At 49.4% G+C, this 21,572-nt stretch overlaps 5 protein-coding genes across 5 annotated transcripts; 4 read left to right on the top strand and 1 right to left on the bottom strand.

Annotated features, from left to right (window-relative positions):
• Window positions 1-573: 573 nt before the first annotated feature.
• Window positions 574-2,365, top strand: AAFC00_001915 (uncharacterized protein; the record flags this gene model as incomplete). Its single annotated transcript, XM_069341178.1, has 5 exons — window positions 574-987; window positions 1,046-1,253; window positions 1,306-1,595; window positions 1,649-1,911; window positions 1,966-2,365. 5 exons carry the CDS (start codon window positions 574-576, stop codon window positions 2,363-2,365), a joined length of 1,575 nt encoding a protein of 524 aa, XP_069204689.1.
• Window positions 2,366-4,015: 1,650 nt separating this feature from the next.
• On the top strand, window positions 4,016-5,758 carry AAFC00_001914 (uncharacterized protein; the record flags this gene model as incomplete). Its single annotated transcript, XM_069341177.1, has 3 exons — window positions 4,016-4,178; window positions 4,232-4,816; window positions 4,869-5,758. 3 exons carry the CDS (start codon window positions 4,016-4,018, stop codon window positions 5,756-5,758), a joined length of 1,638 nt encoding a protein of 545 aa, XP_069204688.1.
• A 4,995-nt stretch (window positions 5,759-10,753) lies between these two features.
• On the top strand, window positions 10,754-13,668 carry AAFC00_001913 (uncharacterized protein; the record flags this gene model as incomplete). Its single annotated transcript, XM_069341176.1, has 3 exons — window positions 10,754-11,128; window positions 11,188-12,207; window positions 12,259-13,668. 3 exons carry the CDS (start codon window positions 10,754-10,756, stop codon window positions 13,666-13,668), a joined length of 2,805 nt encoding a protein of 934 aa, XP_069204687.1.
• Window positions 13,669-16,770: 3,102 nt separating this feature from the next.
• Window positions 16,771-19,218, bottom strand: AAFC00_001912 (uncharacterized protein; the record flags this gene model as incomplete). Its single annotated transcript, XM_069341175.1, has 2 exons — window positions 16,771-19,106; window positions 19,182-19,218. The coding sequence occupies 2 exons, from the start codon at window positions 19,216-19,218 to the stop codon at window positions 16,771-16,773; spliced, it is 2,373 nt and encodes a 790-aa protein (XP_069204686.1).
• A 444-nt stretch (window positions 19,219-19,662) lies between these two features.
• Window positions 19,663-20,844, top strand: AAFC00_001911 (uncharacterized protein; the record flags this gene model as incomplete). Its single annotated transcript, XM_069341174.1, has 3 exons — window positions 19,663-19,763; window positions 19,906-20,163; window positions 20,238-20,844. The coding sequence occupies 3 exons, from the start codon at window positions 19,663-19,665 to the stop codon at window positions 20,842-20,844; spliced, it is 966 nt and encodes a 321-aa protein (XP_069204685.1).
• Window positions 20,845-21,572: the final 728 nt, after the last annotated feature.

The following is a 21,572-nucleotide window of genomic DNA, read 5'->3' as shown; positions in this document are numbered from 1 at the left end:
GCTTTGTCTGCAACACATTGCGTATTGGATAATTGACGCAGGCTGTTCGTGAAGATTAAGTTGGATTCTGGTAGGGCAGTAAGGGTTTTACAACAAATATACAACTATCTTGAGATAATGACGATAATGCAGTGTCAATTATACCTCGGCCGTAAAAGTCGAGTTTATCTATAACATCAGCATAACCCGAGGTTTCGGATACTCGGCTTGTGGCGGAGGTCGATAAACACCCACGTCATACATTTGTACTCATCAATGATAGCATAATTCAATCGAAAGTTTTCTGGTCGAGAGAAAGGTGGTCATGGCTGGGCCACCCTACAGACATCCCGAGTGAAGCAATTGTAAATACTAAAAAGGGATCCAATATCCGCAAGGCGTCTTTGAAACATTTCTTTGTAATACTAAAACTTCCATTTCCAAAAATTTCTCTCCATTGGGTTGCAATATTTCTCCCACTCTAGACATACTGCTTGTGAACAAGATAGGACTGTGGACAAGAGATAGCCACTTCGACTTCCGCGTGACTTATTGAAAGAAATCCAGTAGCAGATCCGGAAGATCCAAAGGAAAATGTTCGATTTGGCCCCAGTTTACACAAATCCAATTCGTCGGACACAGACATCGAAGCGATTCCAATTGGGCAAAGACAGAGGACTACCGCCGCCTCTACCCTTCGACACAAATGTATATCTGGTGGAGCTCACGAGTGACGACGACCCAGCCGACGCAAAGTCATGGAGATTCTCCCGCAAGATGAGAGCGGGCCTGGTGCTGGGCTTTGATACATTGGTTGCTTCGTGGGGTTCCTCTGTCTATTCGGCTGCCGTCGAGTCCGTCGCTGCCGAGTTTCACGTCAGCTCTGTAGTGTCCATCTTGGGTCTGACTTTGTACATCTGCGGCTTCGCGACTGGTCCGCTGGCATTTGCTCCCATTTCTGAGCTCTACGGCAGGAAGAAGCCCATCACTGCTGCTTGCTTGGTTTTCGTACGTTGAGCTCGCCTTGCGTCCTTTGCGAAGCTTACTGACCATTTCTTTCTTGCAGACTTGTTTCATGTTTGGTTGCGCTACTGCCAAAGACTTGCAGACGCTCATGTTGTGTCGTTTCTTTGCTGGTGTCTTCGCCTCTTGCCCACTGGCGGTAGTAGGCGGAGCTTTTGCAGACCTGTTCGGAAACGAGACTAGAGGAATCGCTATTGCCGGCTTCAGTGCGCTGGTCTTTATTGGACCTTTCATTTCCCCTATCGTTGGCGGTAAGTAACCCAGTATTGAATTGATCAGAATATGACTGATGATCAACTCTAGCTTTCATCACCCAAAGCTACCTGGGCTGGCGCTGGACTGAGTATATCACTGGTATCATGGGCGCTTTGGCTTTTGTCCTCGACGTATTTGTTCTCGAGGAAACCTTTACGAAGACATTGCTCCAGGATCGTGCCGCCTACATCAGGGCTGAGACAGGAAACTTTGCTATCCATCACGTCTCCGAGGAAGAAAACCTTGATCTCAAAAACTTGATAAACAGGCACATGGCTCTACCGCTGAAGCTGCTTTTCCGTGAACCGATCGTGTTTTTAATCACCATTTACACAGCCGTAAGCAATATCGTCAGAACATCATCCACAACTATACTAACCAAAAAGTGCAGTTCATCTACGGAATCCTGTACCTTTTCCTCGAGGCCTATCCGATCGTTTTCGCAGAAAAGAGAGGCATCAATCCGGCTGTGGCCACTCTTCCTTATATCGGTCTTATCATTGGTGTGCTCTGTGGTTGTGGCATAGTCATCCTATTCGAGCCAGGCTACAACCGCAAGCTGAAAGCCAATGGTGGTCTACCAGTTCCCGAAGCTCGTCTCGTTCCTATGATGCTTGGTGCAACGCTTTTCCCCATTGGACTCTTCTGGTTTGCGTAAGTGTCAACCTCCATCGGACCTTCAATTATTACAAACTAACGGCTACCTAGATGGACCGGTAATTATGCAAGCGTCAATTGGGCAGCTCCTGCTGTTTCTGGCATCGTCACCGGTACTGGCATCGTCCTCATCTTCTTGCAGGCCTTGAATTACCTTGTCGATGCCTACCTGATGGTGGCTGCCTCTGCCATCGCTGCAAACACAATCCTCCGTTCCTTCTTTGGCGCTGGATTCCCATTGTTCGCAACTCAAATGTTCCACAACCTTGGTGTCGAATGGGCTGGATCTCTGGTCGGTTTCCTTGCTATTGCGTTCTTACCCATCCCGTTCCTGTTCTACATTTTCGGCGAACGCCTCCGTAAGATGAGTAAATTCGCGCCTACCGATCTCGCTCCACCAAGGAGTGCCTCGTTGGGCGACGAGGAGAGTGGTGAAAGCAAGCTGGAGTGATTGACGCCTCCTTGCCATCCTTCCCTCCCTTCTGTGTGGTTGTGGTATCGTGACGGGACAAAAAGAATAAAAACATCGCAACATTTCAAGGTTGAGCGTGGCGTGCATGGCGTTTGGGTTACAGGGACTGGGAAAAAATGACTAATCATTCACTAATGTCTTTTCTCTTCGGTGGTCAGGTTCTCGAATTTGGAGTTCTTCTGTTTCGGCCGCTGACAGCCTTCATGGCTTTTCTCCGATGATGAGCCTCATATTAATAGAACGATATAGATAGAGCGATGCTAGACGTAGACGAACATGAAATAGGACACGATCAACGCAAACCCCTTTGTCTTCTTTCTCCAGTGCATGATGATGTTCTGCATACCTCCAGTATAATAGGGTGGGGCATTCGCGAGATTTGCATATTCGTAAGACAACCTCTGATAGGCGCGAAATGACTTTGCGCATGGTATCGATCACGGAATCGCAGCTCATTTTGTGTCAATCAATTTATTATACGAGCTCTGTAAATGTTCCATTGAAGGACGTCATCTTCATGTTGCATCCTTATCTAACAACAGCTCGTGTTGATAAGTTGCGAATAAGGCAAGATCGATTGACAGGAACCAATTGCTTGATCGCAGGATACCCAAGGGTTTTATAATTATGATCGTGCTTATGCCGTATGATATGTCTAATTCTTGCACGCGAAAGAAAAGGTAAACAGAAACAAAATCATGAGCTCGACTGTTTCTTACTGTTGGTCCACAGGGTGTTCTTCAGGTGATTGTCTTTGAGACATGGAACAGGGTTGCCCTCTTGTTTCAGATGGCTAGAGCGATATGTGGTATCGGCTATTGCAGGGTAAGGTATGGTCAATAAGGTAGGTGAGGTGGGCCACCCGAGCAGTCTTACCTCGTGCGCGCGTCATGCTCTCCAGTACAAGCATCATTTTTAGCATGCCGAATACGATACGGTAGAAGCATATATCAACAAGATTCAAGCCGGCTCAGTAGTAGCAATGTTCTCAAGTGTTATCCTACTGTACTCTGCACCGGATCCTGTGGTCTTGTCTTTCTGTCACATAACCACTTTCCTCATTCAGCAGGTCACATGTACTATACGCAAAGCTGTGCCTGCCGCATCACTGTCGTCATGATAGTCTGAGCGCACCCGAGCACACAAGGCAACTTGATACGCCCACCAACAATCTTTCAAGCCATTCCTCTTGCAGATCCACTGGTCGAATCACAAGCTTTCAATCCGGTGGTGCCTGCATGAATCTCGCACTAAACCCTCAAGTCTTGTCTAAAGCTTGTGGATGCTTGTACTTTTCGACCCGACCACCCGCGAATTGCTTGTTCTTTTGGTGAAATGGAGCGGGGGCCGCAAAGAGCGGCCGAAGTAGCGAATTCGAGCTCGATAGTCGAGTCAATCTATTTAGTCTATCAGGGTGATATGTCAGTTGACCTTCCTTATAGGATCTAGATTGACAAGCGCGGGCACGTCAGTTGGTAGATTGTTTTTCGTAAGTGCTGCAAGATAGCGTACAGTAGGTAGGCAACCTTATGAGGCCGACGATTTATAAATGAATGATCTACTCCCCATGGTAGAGAGAGTTGCGTGCAGGTTGAGTTTCTCTTTCACTCACTCTTAATACCAGTCGTTATGCATCACTCGCTGTGGCTCACCGCCTTCTTGGGTGTTTCCTCCACCGTAGCTCTCCAGAGCCCTCACAGGAAAGCTCATGCTCTTAAGAGAAGAGAATTGGCTCCAAGAAAAGTGCAGGCCAAGAACAGTACGGCTAGCTATTTGACTGCAAAAACTAAGCGTAAGTCATGGTTTCCGCAATAGACTCAGATCACATGGTTGACCATCAACCAGCTTTCGCCGTCAATGGTACCGGAATCCCTGAAGTCGACTTTGACGTCGGTGAGAGTTACGCCGGTACTCTGAGTGTCAATGGAAATTCAAGCAACCCCAACCAATTGTTCTTCTGGTTCTTCCCTTCGGAGAACCCTTTGGCCTCGGACGAGATCACCATTTGGTTGAATGGTGGTCCTGGTTGCAGTTCACTGGATGGTCTGCTACAGGAAAACGGACCTTTCTTGTGGCAGTCTGGTACCTATAAACCCTTCCCAAACTCCTACAGCTGGACGAACTTGACCAACATGGTCTGGATCGACCAGCCTATTGGAACCGGTCTCTCGCCTGCTGCGCCTGGAGCTCCTGAACAAATTTTCGACGAGCATGATGTCGCAAGACTCTTTATGGGCTTCTGGAAGAACTTCATCAAGACTTTCGACATGGAGCACAACAAGGTCTACATCACTGGAGAGAGCTATGCTGGCCAATACATTCCTTACATTGCTGAGGCCATGTTGGATACCAACGATACCAAGTACTACAATGTCAAGGGTATTCAGATCAATGACCCCAGTATTGGTGACGACGGTGCATTAATCTATGGTACTTTATTACTTCTGCCATCCCGTGATGATTAGGGCTAACTGGTTGCTAGCACCTGCTGTACCCATGCTGAACAAGTACTCCAACATTTTCAACCTGAACGACACCTTCATGACCGAGATCAACGAGCGTTACGAGTCATGTGGCTACAAGGCATTCAACGAGAAAGCCCTCACATTCCCTCCTGCTGGACCTCTCGGTGCCGCACCTGACCCTAGTGTCGAGGGATGCGACGTCTACGACGACATCCTGTCTGCTGCCATCCTGGTGAACCCTTGCTTCAACCTTTACCATCTGATAGACTTCTGCCCCTTCCTCTGGGACGAGATGGGTTTCCCTTCGCTCGCGCCAGGACCAAACAACTACTTCAATCGAAGCGACGTGAAGGCAGCACTCCACGTACCCGAGAGCACAAACTACATGGCCTGTGGCGACGGCGGACTCTTCCCTCACGGCGGCGACCAATCTCCGCCTTCGTCCTATGACCCCCTGCCCAAAGTCATCGACAAGACCAAGAACGTCGTCATCGGCAACGGAAACTTCGACTTCCTCATCATGTCCAACGGCACTCTTGCCACGATCCAAAACATGACCTGGGGCGGCAAGCAAGGCTTTCAGACCGCTCCATCGACGTCTCTGAACTTCTACGTTCCCTACCACGAGTCTCTCGGCACCATCGTCTACGACATCGAGTACCAGCCATCCACGACCACTCCCCAGACCGACACTGCGGGCGCGGGTCTCTTGGGCGTCACTCACTCCGAGCGTGGATTGACATTCTGCACCGTCAACGGCGCGGGCCACGAGATCCCTCAGTATGTCCCCGGCGCATCGTACAGACAGCTTGAGTTTTTGCTCGGTAGGATTAGCAGTTTGGAGCAGACTGGTGATTACTCTACCCAGACCGGTAACTTTACTGGTAATGGCACTTTGTACAGGTAGATTCCCGTGGGCTACATGATGATGGTTGGTATGTAACATGAGTAAATGCTGTATCTGAACAAATATTGCATGGTGTTTTGAGTCCGTCCAAGAGAAACTGTGTGGCATTTCGTTGGTGTCCCCAGTCTAAGACGATTGTCCAACACATAATCAAGTAAAAAGTGTATCACATGATGAACTTCCATGACAAATTTTGCACGATATGCTATTGTTGCTCTCAATGCTTCCGTTGCCAGATAATGGAGCTGGATATTTATGTAAAAACGACAGTTGACTATAAGTGGCCTGTATCTGAAAGTATATTATTGCGAGAAATTTGAGTAAAACTAAGCTTCGGCTTCGATGGTCCAACGGTAGGATAATCGCCTTCCAAGCGATTGGCCCGGGTTCGACTCCCGGTCGATGCAATCGACTGATTCCAATCAACTTCTTTTTGCTCATATCTTGTGATCTTTTTACATTGTATCAGGCAATTGACCTTGGGTTATTACTTCCGGTCGATTTGTTTGTCGGTCGCTAGAGAGCTATTGGAGTCTTGCTTTGTCTCGAGTCCGAGGTCCTTTCTTAGTAGTCACAGTAATATTGCGCATTGGTGGGTTGGAAGTGCATGCAGGTTTTGCGTGTAGTGTTGCTTGACAGTAAGCGACGAATGCAGGCTTGACTAGTTCTATACTGTGTATACATTATTACAATTGAAGGCGTTCGGCACACACCCTCTCTCTTGCTATGTCTCTCTTTCGGACGGTGTATCACATATACTTCCACTTCGACACAAGAAATCTACAAAGCAACCATGATTTTGCTGTTGCTAGAGATCATATGGGATCATGACAAACGAGTTTACTTATCAATTCCCATGTGGTCTAGCGGCTAGGATTTGTCGCTTTCATGTACAACAGTAGAGAGGATCCGACAAGGCCGGGGTTCGATTCCCCGCATGGGAAAGTTTTCTTTGGTTTTGTGCATCCCACCTTCTCTATTTTGTTCTACAATCACTTGTATGAACCTATGCTCATCCTTTGTTTTTCCTACACTGCTTTCTACCTACGTGAGTACTTGACATGTTGAATCAGATGCTCTAAACTCTTTTCCTAGTCGTTGAGTGACGGCCATTCCAAGGACCAAGACTCCGAGGACGAGGTTGGTAGGAACCCCGGCCAGTGGTGCGAGAACGAACGTAAGCAAGATCGGATTGAATCGAAGGATCTCGTTTCGATCTTGGGTAGGATCATATTCTCTGACAGCGAAGGCGTCGCCGAGTAACAGGGTTTTGTTCGTACAGGGATGGCTACAGCGCAAGTCACAAATTGTAGATAAGGTGTCAATGAAGTTGGTACTTTGACTTTTCTTACTCTATCTGATCTCACTTTGGGTTTAGCCAAAGAGGGCCTATGCTACATCCTATGCTGGCACATGCCTCTTCAGCATCTCCAATAACTTAGAAGGATCTCGTCGTTTGGAACTCCACTGCCCTCTGCGGTAGTGGACAGACGTGCAGCGTGCTGACGCAGCAATATCCGCTTACACCATTATTAGCCTTGGACAGAAAGGTACCATCGGAAAGCTGCGCAATCTTCCAACACTTACCTCTTTTATAATGCGTGTCAATAATTGATGACGGGAATAATACAACTTTTCCACCTGGCTTTCCATCTGACCCATAAAAACTTGCGGAGAAGCGGTTGCTGTGAACGACGTTGGACTTGTTCTGTCTGCCACACAGCGACAAAATCTCCCGTCCCCTTCTTCCTCTAATAAACCCAGCGTGAAAGCGCCTAAATCTCCTGACTTTTCTTCCTCGTTGTGTCAACATCACATGTTTCAACACCTTATGCCGGGCTACACTACGTCATACTTCTATCCGATGTTGCGACGACACTGCGCTACTTGTCCAAACGTGTACCTACCTAGACGGATCTTCAGCATCAGAATGAACTCGACTGTCGTCGGCAACTCTGGTCGCACATATACTGATGGCAAAGTGCTCAAACGGCATCCTCAGGACAACAGATGTGACATATTCAAAGCCGAGTTTGTTCTATGATATAAAGACAGACGTTTATGCTTTAACTAGCTAGGCAGATCCGCAGACAAGAGCTTCATTTTCAAACGTGTATCGAAATACTTCTTCGATCTATCTCACCGTATCGCCAATGACTTTCCATCATCCCAAAGACTTCGCATGCATGTAGACTGCAACAGCAAAGAATCGATCCTTGTCTATCCTTATTTTCGGGATACCCTGCTTGCTTTGATCGAAGGTGATCCGGCTTTTCTGCCGGATGAACGATTCAAAATCATGCGAGGTGTTGGGGAGGCAATTCAGGAACTCCATGCGAAGGACTGGGTTCATACTGGCTTGTCTTGCGCGCTGATTAATGGGCTTCCAAGCTGACTGGTTCTGAAAGATGTTAAGCCAGACAACATCCTGATTGACTGGACATGCGACAGCGAGGGCAACAAGAAAGTCACAAATGTAGCACTAGGTGATTTTGACATCGCCTGTAAGCTCAAAAAAGGGGAGACACGTCGTATGCCATATGCTGTGGGTAACGCCATGTGGCGAAGTCCCGAAGGACAGGCGAGTCTTTCCCCAAGAGCATCTGACATCTATTCCTGAGGGCTAGTAGTAAGTCCTGGATATGTACAAAGCGCAATTACGCATCTAATCCCTATTTACAGTACATCTATACCCTAGGAGGGGGAGAACTTATACTGAATGATTACCAAAACCTTGTCAAGGCAGGCTTCACAGCAGAGCAAGAAGTAATAATCAATCACTTCTGTTACTTCGGCCCAGTTCCGGAAACCCTTTACCAGCAAATTGAGGATGAGGACTGGGCGTCTGCTCTACGACTCGCATCAAGAGTGGCAGAAGAAAAGGTAAAGGTACAACCCAACCTTAGATTACGGGTCTGGGGTGAGGACTTGGGCGAGACAGCCGTGGATTTGCTCTCTAAGATGACGAATCTCGATCCTACAGCCTGTGGGACTATTGACCAAGTGCTAGCCCATCCGTATTGGCAAGAGGGTACTTTGTGAAGAAGGAAGCATGGATGTCGCAGACCATCTTACTTGGGCATCTTATATAGCACTGACTGAGGTGATTAGAGCAGTGCCGGTGACTCCAGTAATTACGACAAGTTTAGAAACGGATAACGTGACGAACATTGACTTCCTGGCTCTACAGCCCACAGACTCGTCATCGAGCTAGGTCTCACTAAACTAACAGGATTTCGAGACTGACCCTGCCCTATGTATACAACTATAAGCGTAGATCCATCGAATGCATGTTTGAATAAGTATATCCAGTCAATGTTCCTACTCTTTTCCTAGCGAGTAATGCTTGTGTGATACTACTTGTACATGAAGAATCAGCGTAAAAGCCTGTACAGTAGACCTACAGCCGTGCTATGAAATACTCAAGTTTTGGAATAAGTGCTTCATAAAAGAATAACCCTTTTGAAGGAATCTTGGCACGGCTACCGTAAAGTGGCTCGAGTGCTCTTTGTAATGCTCTATGGAAGACACGACGAATCAGCACGGTCGAAGGTTCTCCCGCTCGCTTCGCCTTGATCCTGTGATCGGACAAACGATGAGGAAGCACCTCGGATCCAGGCAGGGTGAGGAGAAAGTGCAATTGAAAAGGTCACTACTGTATTTGTTACAGCCATCCACCAAATGCTCATCAATTATCTTGTACATGGCGTGCGCTGCTATTTCATCCAATTGTTCTGGAGTCTTTTCTGCTCGATCGATCCGCGAGAATGCCCTGACGGCTCCCCCACTTCGCCGCTCGTGCCACGAGGGCCAGACCCATGGAGATGTGAGAAGAAAACGTTTGTCGTCACCACTGTAGTCAAGCAAGCATATGAACAGGGGTGGTCGGGCATGTTGAACCACTGAAAAAGCCAATCTCGTTACACACGAACGTGGATCGGTTGTATATGTCAAAATACACGTAAAAGAGCAGGGTTGCAGTAGTCGGGCCAAGTGACAGGATGTTTGATTGCTCGGCGAATCAGAATATGACCCAAATTGGACCACCAGGGGCTTACCGTCGTACCGACACTGTGAAACCTGGAGATAGGCTGTCCCATTTCGTCCACACTCATTTCTTATAGATTATCTCGCAATCGCGATTCATGTCGCCTCGATTGTCGAGTGTGTCTGCGGACTGCAGCAGCGTGTTTGATCCCAGTCCTCCGCGCTCTTTCTGTTTTCTTTCCAAGGTTAGCCGTCGCTGCAGAAACCTGCTGCTCGTCCCAACGTAGACGGACAGGCGCTTGACTTTTCCCTGCACACTCCATGAACGGAAAGGTGTCCCCGCCACTCCCGGATGTCCAAAGAGTGCATTCGGGTCTTTCGTCTCTGATAAAGCTTGCAGGTGTAGCGCGGTGGCATGGCTGGCTGCTTGCGTCGAGCACTGTCTCCCGCGGCTCTCACTCGGCAAATCAGAAGGCTCAGTCTCCAGTTCACAGACCTTGTCGTCGCCAAGAAGGTGGGAAAGTTGATCGCTTAGTGTGTGGATAGGCATATGCAGGTTGTAGATCGCTGCCGCATCGTATGAGGGTCTCCGTCCCCGTCTCCCTAGTTAGCCTAGAGCCTTACTGTTGGCTAGTAAAGGTCGTCTAAGCAGCTGGCCCGGGGACGGACTTATGCCCATGACTTTCCCTTGCCCATCGCCCACTGACTCTCCTTTCCCAATTTCCAAATTAGCTGCCAATCTTTACGGGTGGGACGGTTTGATTGTTGTTGGCGAGCGTCTCTGGGTTCCTCTGCTGGTGGTTTCCATTACACGACATACCCAAGTCGGACAGACCCACTGCTCACTACTACTGCTCGGTGACGCCGGTCGTGCCTGGCAAGCAGCTTTGTTATATACTCAAGGCGCAGGACCGTTTCCTTGAATTCCGAGACAAAAAGACGTTGCACCGTCTACGCCTCACCCCCGAGGCAGGCCAAACATCTGGGGTTGACAGATATATACAAAAGATGCCTCTCTCTGTGACATCGCGACCTCGCAGTGGAGAGTCGAGAGTGTCTCGACCCACGAGTCGCGCCGAGAGCGACATTGCCATCCCCAATCGCACATCATCGCTGCATTCACGCATCACACAACCTCTTGCCTCACAACTCACCCAACCGCGCAATGGACAGCGAGCGCCAAAGACTCTCACCCACGCCTATATGGTGTGTGGTGTTGGTCGCGAACCATCTCAATGGGTCAAGGCACCTCAACCAAGCCAGGGCAAAGTCGGCCACATGAAGGGCGCCGTTGGTCAATTCTGGCTGCCTGAGATCCTGGGCAGCAGCCCGCGACTGGAGCAGGACAACGAGATAGCCCGCTCGCTGCATTCTGCCATGCGCGTACGTGGACCACCAGTCGCATTACCATGTATGAATCATCGCTGATCAGTCACTTGCAGGCATGCTTTCCCCACGATGTCGAGATCTGCACCGGAACCAGTCAACCTCATTGCGTGCACCACGCTTTCGTGCTGCAACAGGATTCATCACACACTCTGTACGGTATCGCGTTGCGCGTGTGGTCTCGTGCCGACGAGAAGCGCGCCGAGACCATACGAGAACTCCGTCGGCGGACAGAGCAGGACTACTACGACACGCCTGGCGAGACGTACTGGATCCCGTATTGTCTTAGTTTTCTCTCGAGATATCCTCTTTACAACCTCCTTGGCGACTACCTCCGTGGTATGTGGATTCACTGGAACAAAGCCACCAATCTGTTTCATGCCGAAGAAGTGTCGCGCATCCTCAGCTTCCCTGCTCCGCGTCTGAACGATCTGGTGCGCATTGACATGAAGGACTATGCTCTCTGCTACCAGTTCCCCTCGTCACCGACCGGCTTCCAGAACTTCGCCATGTGGCCGCTCTTCTGCTGTCTGTCCATCCCCAACATCGTCGGCGTTGTCGAAGCAGCAGTCTCTCCTACTCGACGCATCATCTTTGTCAGTCACTACCCAGCCATGCTCACCATTGCCGCCGAGACCATTCGCTTCTGTGTGCGTGTCTACGAGTGGAGTGGTCTGTATGTCCCTGTCGTCCACTCTCGACACGCCAAGGACCTTGTGCAGGAGCCCGGTCCTTATATTCTCGGTATCACCGCCGAATGTCGTACTCTGTTCACTGCTCCGAGCGATGCCCTGGTCGTAGACCTCGATCGCAATTTTGTTCTTACTTCTAGTCCTCCCACTGCTTTCAGCCCCAGTCAGCGCACAAAGACGATCAATCGCCTGACTCAAGCGCTGAACGGCGACGTCGCTCCCTCCGGTGTGCCGCAGCATCTTCGTTCTGCTTATGGCGGCGGCAAGCTCATCCCCGCTGGACAGATCATTGTCATGCGCGGCGAGGTCGAGAGTGTACAAGACCCGGGTTGGTGGAACCAGGATGCCGTCATGAGTGTCATGGATCATGGTTGCGAAAAACTTGTAAGCTTGGTCAAACTTCTATCTGCAACATATACTGAACATTCACTACAGGGACGCAACAGCGGCATCAAGGCGGTTTTTGGCCACTCCCAGAAGAAGCCTCTTATGACCAAAGTGTCCACGCGTCATCTTAATGAGATCATTCGTGAACGCAACCAATACTCCCGTGATGCATTGGAGGCGTGGCAGGACTTCATCAATCTCAAAACTCGTATGGATACTGAACTCAACAAGGTCACGAAGCGCAACAACTTCCTGGTAGAAGAGTTGGATTCGTGGAAACAGCAATTCCTCAAGTTCCAAGCCTTTGCAGAGCAGCTTACCAAGGAAACGCAGGAGCTCAAGGTCAAGATCGAGGGTCACAAGAGAGAAAACAGACGACTTGCTGGCCTCGTCGACCAACACAAGGAAGACACGGCACGTCTCACGGTGCGTCTTGGCGGCACAGAGAAGCAGCGCGACGACGCCCTCGAGGCCCTTGTTCTTCAACAAGAGATCGCCGAAGAACTCGAGCGCGAAAGGAAGCGCAACAAGAAAGAGCTTTCAAACCTGCAGCACGCAAATGCCACCCTGCTCAGGTCACGTGACGAGGCGCAACGTGTTGTTCTGCATCTCCGAGCGCTCATCGATGGACAAGCCCATCACATGGAGCACATCGTTCGCAACCTCGGCGACAACCCTCAGATGGCAGAAGAGCAGCAGATGGCCTCTGAGACTGCTCTCCCCGCCAGTCGTCGCAGCTCTCGTGCCTCGTCCCGCGCCAGCACCCGTCACTCTCTTCGCGCCTCCGACGACGACAACGTCGCCGACATGGAGAGCCGTCTCCTGAACAGAGCAGACACCCGTCGTCGCCTCAGCGCAATCAGCATGAACGATCCCGCCGACCGGAACCTCCGTGACAAGACAAATGCGATTGCGTACATCATTCGCAACATCAGCGAGCAATGCGCCGCCGCAGTCGAAGGTCTGCACCTCGCACAGCGTGCTGATTCAGCCCCAGCTGACCGCATAGAGGAAGACATTACAATGACGCCCTCCAGCCGCCGTTCGTCCCGCCAGGGTAAGAAGCCCATCCGACCGCCCCCAGCCAGCGAGGACGGATCTCTCGTTTCTGGATCCGACTACAGTGAAGGCAACGACTATCTCGGCGCCTCTCGCGGCAACGGCCGCGATTCATCCATTCCGCCCACCCCGGATCTCGTGCACAGCCTGAACCGTTCGAGCACGAGCATGAGCGTCAGCAGCGCCGCCACTCCCGACCGACACTCGGTGCAAAGTCAGTGGCGAGGGGGCCAAGAGGAAGACATTCCAGAAGTGCCCACGAGGATTGTCCGCGACGAAGACGGCACCATTACAGATGCCGGAGTCGTGGGTGATCTGGGCGCCGAGGAGCCCATGACGAAATACAAGGGTTTGGACCATCGCCGAAGCGGCGGACGCATAAGAATCAGCGTTGCTTAATTTTTTCTCCCTTTACTATTTTGTATGACATACGGGAAAGAAGGGAAACTTGCGCTTGGACAGGGCTTCTTTTCTTTTCTCTTTTTCTGATACAGTCTAAGGGATACGGATCGAGTCATGGGTTTTGGTTGGATAACAAACACTAAAAGACCACACTCATATCTCCTCGACGCTTTCTTGTCGGGTTTGGACCTTTTACTTCTTTCGACTACTATTTCTTTTGTCCACTCCCTCATCTACTATACCACTCGCTCACCGAGGAAACCTTTTTTATTCTCTTTCTCTTCTTGATATCCTCGGTAAGGCTTTTTCTACTTTCTTGCTATCGAGTCTAGATTCCCCCGGTTTTTTGTTCATGTGGGCTAGCTTCTTTGTTTTTTTTTCCTCTGTGGACGGCTGGTTGCTGGGCGCAAAATAGCTTTTGTTATAGTATTTTAGTCATTGCGTTTTTTTTTTCTTGATACTGCTTTTGTTTCCGAGCTTATGATGATATGGGGAGGAGAGGAGAACGGGGGAGAGGGAAGGGGTTGAATAGCAAAACTTCGTTCGCTCTTGTTGTCTTTGAGTGCTTTCTTATGAGACACTGGATGTGATGAATTATTATATCTCTCCGCTGCTTGCAATTTAGTGGCTCCACTGTTCTGTCGTGACTCTGGTATCTTGTTCATGCGCTCGAGGAAACTTGTATGAAAGTGTATATCTAAGTGCTAGGATCCTCAAGCTCCCCTCGACTTGAATGTTCCACCACTCTCAGTAATAGGTTGTTGTATCTACTGTATGTCCATTCATTCGTTATCCTCTGACCAGGATATGACGGTCTATGTATGATGCCTTACTCCATAACGTCAATGTATCATTTATCTAAGGTAGTTGCCCACGTGCTCAGATTGAATTTATGTAGATGAGGGCGGCCAAACAATATCAAACGTTGACGCAAGCACTCACAAGCGAACAGGCACACAAAGCAGATACATAAGTACTGCAGGATGAGCTTTGATTGAAATGTCATTCGAGTCCGGATCTTATTTCTTCCTGATTAGATTTACTCGTTCAAGGGGTTTTTCGGTGCTCTTGAGTTGTTTCTTTCGACTTAGATGCTTAGGCATAAGTTCTTCTAGTGTTCTCCGGTTGTTGCACACTAAGATGAAGACTTTAGTAGATCGTAAAGCCTAGACGATGAGATCTAGATGGGATAGTCTAGATAGAGAGAGAATGAAAGGAGTACCTTCTACTCGGCTCTTCATCTTTCTCGTCTAGCTTTGTCAATCCACCTCGGGACTACATGACTACCTACAGCAGCAGTAAAGCAGGAGCAAAGCACGGCAAAGTCAAGTAACGTAATGATAGTAAAAAAGATGATGAGATGACACTCGACCGAATGACTCGCTACCCGACCCTCAGACTCAGCCGGTAGTCGTCCATTACTGTACTGTATCTGTAACTCGACCGGTAGTGTGGGACTGCATTACATTTGCTCGGTAATGGCGTTCCACCGGTAGTGATGCGTACCAAAACTTGCCGTCTAGTATAAAAAACGTGGCTGTGGATGTGAATGTGGATGTGGATACCGTCTTCGCAATCAATGTGGATCTAGAAGGATCCACTTCATCGGGCCTTGCATTGTCCGTGTCAGATGTCATCCGTGTCAGATGTCAATTGTCACAAATGTCATAAGTGTCAAGAATGTCATGAGCGATTAAGGTAGAATGGAGACTCGTCATCGCCCCCTCGGTCATTTGTCTTCTACCATACTGAGTTTACAGGGAATCTTACTCGAGTGCTTTGCTTCTTACTCGTGTCGCGTCTTCCTCGCAGCTCGTGTGGTCCTTACTCGCGTCTCGTATCGTGTCTTGCTGTACTATGGAAGTGCTCTCGCACAAGATACACTCTCGCACAACCCGTGCCTTATACCTCTTCTACTTCGGTACTTATCTATACCTACAAGCCCCACACATCGGCTACACCGAGCAGTGAAGCACCAGCACAGCACAGCACAGGCTCAAATAGGGCAACGAATGGGCCACACGATACAATCATCTACGATTAGCGCGCGGTACTCTCATCAACCGAACGGTACTTTCGTGGACGGCACGGTGTTGTACGGGATGAGTGGGTCGGTAGATGGTTGTTTCGTGGTTCGCTACGTTTCAGATATCGAGATTCGAGCACGGGATGGCGTTTGGGTTGCGATCGCTTCTGACCCTTACTCGGATGGGAGATGGTAGGTCTGTGCCTTTTGCGCTCGCTTGGGTTCGGTTGGGTCGGGTTGTCTCTTCTTGTCTTATTGGGTTTTGTGCCTGTGAATAAGGACGGTGGGTTCTGCTGGTGCTTGTACTGGTGCTGCGAGTGCTGCTGGTTGGGCATAATTCTCACGACTCTAGGACGTACACTACGTGGACAGGACAGGGTATGAAGCGGGTTCAATGATAGCCCTGTGCGTTGAGTACTCTTGAGCACAACGTTGGTGTGAATAAATGCCTGCGGAGAGTGGAATAGACAAGCAATATATTCGAGTAACCAGAATGTATCCCTTCATGAAATCCTATAAAAGCTTCGGTGGTCCAACGGTAGGATAATCGCCTTCCAAGCGATTGGCCGGGGTTCGACTCCCCGTCGATGCACATTACTTTTTGCTCTTTTTTGTTCTTCTCAACTCTTTCATCTTATTCGTATGATGCTTTGGGTGTTGTCGGGACGGGATATATGATATAGGGTATGAGATGTCTTTTGGGTTGGAGAGGTCATGGGATAATGTCGAGGTTTGGAGCATATAGTGTTGGTTACATATGTGTACCGATTTATCGACACTGAGACACCTTGCTCTGTGAGGATTTGATAAACATCACTGCATAGTAAATATGTTGTATCTCTGGACTAGCGGGAGTTGGGCTGAGTTAAGAAGTGAACTGACTATTACATGGTTAGATGGTTCACAAAATCTGTGAAGATGGTAGGCGCTCGGATTGCTCACACCCGAATCACACATACAGGCAAGTATTGATACATGAAAAGACAGTCGTTGCTTTTTGGCACTTCGAAATGGCTTCTTTTTGTACGGCTACGGTGAATGTGTATATGACCCGCTCATACTTGTTCTTTACCTCATGACAACTCCACGATACGTCCACCACTGACCTTAACCCTCTCGTCCTCCTTCTTCCTTCCCTTTCGATCGACTCTTTCATCCTCGGGATTGAATCCTCCGTTGCCGCTTCCCCAGACAGCCCACTCAGGGGTAGCCTCGCCTATATAATCATCAGGACCAAACTCCTCGCCGCTCTCCAAGTGGTTAAAGAAGCTTTCATAGTCAATAAGTGTGTGGTATCTCCCGTTCTTGTAAAAGCGCGTCTTGTCCGCGATGAGGATACAGCAGGAATGCGCGTGTTCGGCAGCGATTCCATAGTCTAATTCCCTTTTGTTGAGTTCGCGCACGAGAGCCTCGACGAAAGTGCAGACTTCTTCGTAGAACGGCACGTTGCTCATGCTGAGACCTGCGGACGAAGAAGTCGACGTGCCGCAGTATGTCACGCCCTTGACTTCGACGAAGCCCGGTAAAGCTTTCTCGACTAGGTCTGCGTAGCCGCATGCTTCTTCGTCGATGTTGAAGCCTTTGACTAGCGTGAGGCGGAAGACTGTGCGCTGGATGAAACGCTTCTCGCGCAGGATCTCGAGGCAGCGCTGGAAGCGTTCCCAGAAGTCGCGGTGGAGAGGTCGGTCAATCTTACGGAGAGATTCCTTGTTGGATGCGTCAATAGAGACGTAGAGCTGTGTGACGTGGTCCAGAGTAGCCAGTTGATCCGGATGTTGAGCGTTGCACACCAGGAAAGAAGAGATGCGCTCGGCGTGAAGCATGCGCAAGAACTCGTTGATATATGGATAAAAGATGGGTTCTCCGACGAGACTCAAGGCACAGTGTCGGATGCGCATGGCTTCTGCGAAGCGCTCGGCACGGACACCCGGCACGCCCTTCATCATCTTGATCTTCTTGTAATGGCCGGCCTTGACGCCGTCAAAAATCATCTCAGGACGATCGACCTTCCAGCGCCAGGTAGTACCGACAGGATTTGTGCCGTGGCGCCAACAAAAGACACATTTGTTCGAGCATGACAGCGAAGGGGTAGTCTCCATGCACAAATGTGAGCGGATGCCGTAGAAAGAATACTTGTAGCAAGAGCCGCGACCTCGCAGGGCAGACTTGGTCCAGCGGCAGATCTTGACACCGGAATGTGATCCAACAATCTGATAACCCTGCTTGGTCAATGATGTGTAAGTCGGAGATGTCTTGGGTACCATCTCCTTTGGCTCCGTTGATGCAGGGGTTTTCGTGATTTTGCTTGATTTCTTTCCAAAGTTGGTGAAATCAACGGCAAGAACTTCTCCTGAAGCAGACTTACCGAGATCTTCCAAGTCAGCGGCGTCGTCTTGCTTCTTCTTTTTCTTTTTCTCTGCGGTCGAGTCATCGCTGCTTTCGTCTTCGTCGTCTTCAAGGTCTTCTTCGTCACTCTCTACCGCGTTTCCACTTCCCGGCACGCCCTCGCCCAAGCCGTTACCTGCAGCCAAGTCTTTCAGCACATCAATGCATCCAGTTCTCCACTCGTCGAGTCTCTCCACTGCATCACTCTTGACATCGCCCATACCAAGAGGGAAAGCTCTCTTCCTGGCGGTCAACTTGGCCATCCATTTGTCGACAACCTTGGCCTGCTCGCAGAAGCCCTCTTCCTCACTTGGCCATCCCTCTTTATCGCCGAATCCAAACACAGAATAGCCCAACAGTCCAGTCAAGGATGCGGTATCAATTCGGAAATCATTGTGTGTCTCTTGCAAGTGGTCGATGAAGTTGCTGAGTTCGGTGTCGATGTTGTAGGTTGGAAGTAAAATAAGATAGAAGTATTTAGTTGGCAAGCCTGATGAATGAGCCTTGGGGGGTGAAATGAAGAATTCATCGAGATCAGTATCGGCCAAGTCGTGCACCTGCGGCTTCAAGTAGTCCTTGTCATCCGGGCTGACCATCTGCTCTGCGAGCTTCTCTGCATAACTCTCTGTTCCTCCAGCGATCGAGTAGAAGAAGATCAGAGGCTGAATCTGCTGGGGAGTTTGCGGCCCATCTTCCTTGGCTGACTTTGTGCGCTTTTTGACGCCTGCCACTCTTTTGGGTCCTGCCTTGGTCTTTGGGGAAGGAGCTCTGATGGGAACGACAGGAGCGGCAACATCAACTAAATGATCCGCATCTCTCAATTCCACCTTCTCACTATCCTTTTGTAACAGCTCCAGGATGGGTTTTTTGTCGTCTGTCGCATTCTGCTTAGGTGATGCGAGTGGAGTCGCAGATGCCTTGCTTCGTCCACTACGATATGCCACCAACACTCTGACCACAGTCGCCACTGCGGCAAGCGCTATCAAGACATAGACGCGGTGTTCGTGCCACAGCACAAGCAGCTCTATTCGTGAAATGTCAGTCCCGCACAATCTGTTTTCAATGCGCCCATCTCTGGTATGAAGATATAGGAACTTACCGTGTGGCAAATCCAAGACGCTCGCTGCTGTCGACATGATCGACTTGTTCTTTACAGATGATCTTTTTCCACAAGATCTACTGCTTCCTCTGTCACATCTGAACTCTCTGAACCCTTGCTGACCTTTGGACAATAAAATCCATATCAATCCTGCCCCGCAAAAGATTAAGTCGCTGACCCAAATTGTTTCGCCGCGATTATGCGTGTCTTGGCATTTGTGCTTAGAGTTCGGCGCTAAGACTCGTAACGGCAAGTACTGTAGCTAAAATCCGTTGCAGCCAACCACCTCTCAACCTCTACCGTCCTCTGCTCTATACAGTGTGTTGTATGTAGTCTTCGTATCTTGTCTGATAACTTGCTCTTGCCACCCATCAGCGTCATTCACAAGCTCATACTCTGTTTGACTCATATCAATCAGCAAATAATAGTAGATACTCACTCAAACACACCTCCGGGAGGCTGGACGTCGAACGCCAAGACAATGGCTACATCCACGAACCCAGCAATTGTCTTTACCACAACTCAGGAACTAGACTGCGGCCATCTAGCAGTGCCAAACAAGTTCAGCTTCGGACTTTCAGTGTAAGACTCAATCTATTCATCTCTCGTGCTTCTGTGTCTGTCTTTTGGTGTTTGGCGTCCTCTATAATCTGCTGCCTATGCCACTATATCATGATCTACTATAGCTAAACCCAGATGAGAAAATGGCTAATAATTGGTGTAGCTTCCTAGTCGCTGGAATTCTGGGCTCATACCTCCCTCAGCACTACAAGATTATCCATCGAGCATCATCAGCAGGTCTCTCGCCATGGTGGGTACTGCTCGGTGCTCTATCCTCCATCTTCGCCGCAGCGAGTATCTTCGTCTTGCCAACCAGCCAAAATGACATGGCTTGCTGCCGTAAGATCTCCGGTATTGCTTGCGCCGCTGCTCTGCTCGGTGTGATTCAAGTGGGCATGCAATGGCTTTGTTTCACAGGAATGTAAGTAATCGTGCAGTCATTATACCACTCTCGTCTATTGAATATGAGCACTAATATATATACACCTTAAAAAGATGGGCGCTCTTCCTAATCTTCTTCCCCCGAAAAGCCCTGACCCACCCAGACGAGCCGCACGACCCCGACATGCCCAAGAAGTCATCAGCCGTGATCGTAGCAGCCACAACCCTCATCACGTTCCTAACAGTCATAATCCTGAGCACCGTATTCCTGCTCAACTCGCGCGACCTGCTCTACAGCTGGGCGAACACTCTGGGCATCATGGCCAGTATCCTCTCTATAGTCCAATACGTGCCCCAGCTGTGGACGACGTGGAAGCTCAAGCACGTTTATTCGCTGTCGCTGCTCACGATGATGATTCAAGTCCCTGGGTCGTTTGTGTTCGCGTTCAGTCTGTGGCTTAGAGTCGGCTGGCATGGTTGGAGTACGTGGCTGGTGTACTGCGTTACTGGTACTCTGCAGGCTGCGCTCTTGCTCATGGCGTTTTATTTCTCGAGGACGAATAAGGTTGTTGGTGAGGATGATGTTGATGAGCGAGAGGATGGGGACGGGGAGCCTACGGAGACGGATCCACTTTTGTCTGGGTCGACGTCTGCAGGAGTCGCGCCTGTCGATGGGGATCGGTTGGCTGCTGTTGATGGATCTGCGAGTGTGCGGGCGTGAAAGAGACATGTGTTGGTGTTTCGTTATTGGTCCTCGAAGATATCTCTTTGGTACGCATGTTGTACATATATGACTTCCTAAGAGTACTACCATCAAAAACCCCTTGTTTTCATACATGAAGACGATTCTTATGATGAGTTTCGTAGACGCCGGTTTGAACGGGGCGTGCACATGTACCATAGTTCAACTGCAGATGTTTCTATTGAGTGGACCAGAAACCCATGCGCAGAGGAGGGTATCATAGTTCGAATGAGTGCAAGATGGCTGTATATGACTAGATATCGTCATGTTCTTAGCAAAGACTACTCAAAGACAATTTCCTCATGCTACAACTGGCGATCCCTGCTAGCTACGTCCTGAGCTATAGCGGCTTCTCTATCTCTGCAATGATAGTAACGATTGTTGATTACCTGATTTTCATCATCGATTTAGGTAAGGTACCTGGTCCAGAATTCAAGGACGTCATACATCGAGAGAGTGAGAATTTATAACATATAATACTGGCTGTCTGGCCACGGAGCTTCGTACTCTTCCACTTGCTCCACCGGCGCGTATGATTGTTTCGACTCGCAAAAACCGGGAGAAAAAAAGGTTCCCTTGTCAATCGCCTTCCTGATGCAGCCACGCCGGAGCCTCTCCTTATACTTACGTAGAAGCGACTTGGGTGTGGTCAACAGTCCATAAATAGCCGCTTCTTCGTCGGCGAGCATTCGAGCTTGATTAGCTCG

This window comes from Neodothiora populina (assembly GCF_041146345.1).
Source record: "Neodothiora populina strain CPC 39397 chromosome Unknown canker_contig_13, whole genome shotgun sequence".
NCBI classification, from domain to species: Eukaryota; Fungi; Ascomycota; class Dothideomycetes; order Dothideales; family Dothioraceae; genus Neodothiora; species Neodothiora populina.
This window is presented reverse-complemented; position numbering and strand designations above follow the sequence as displayed.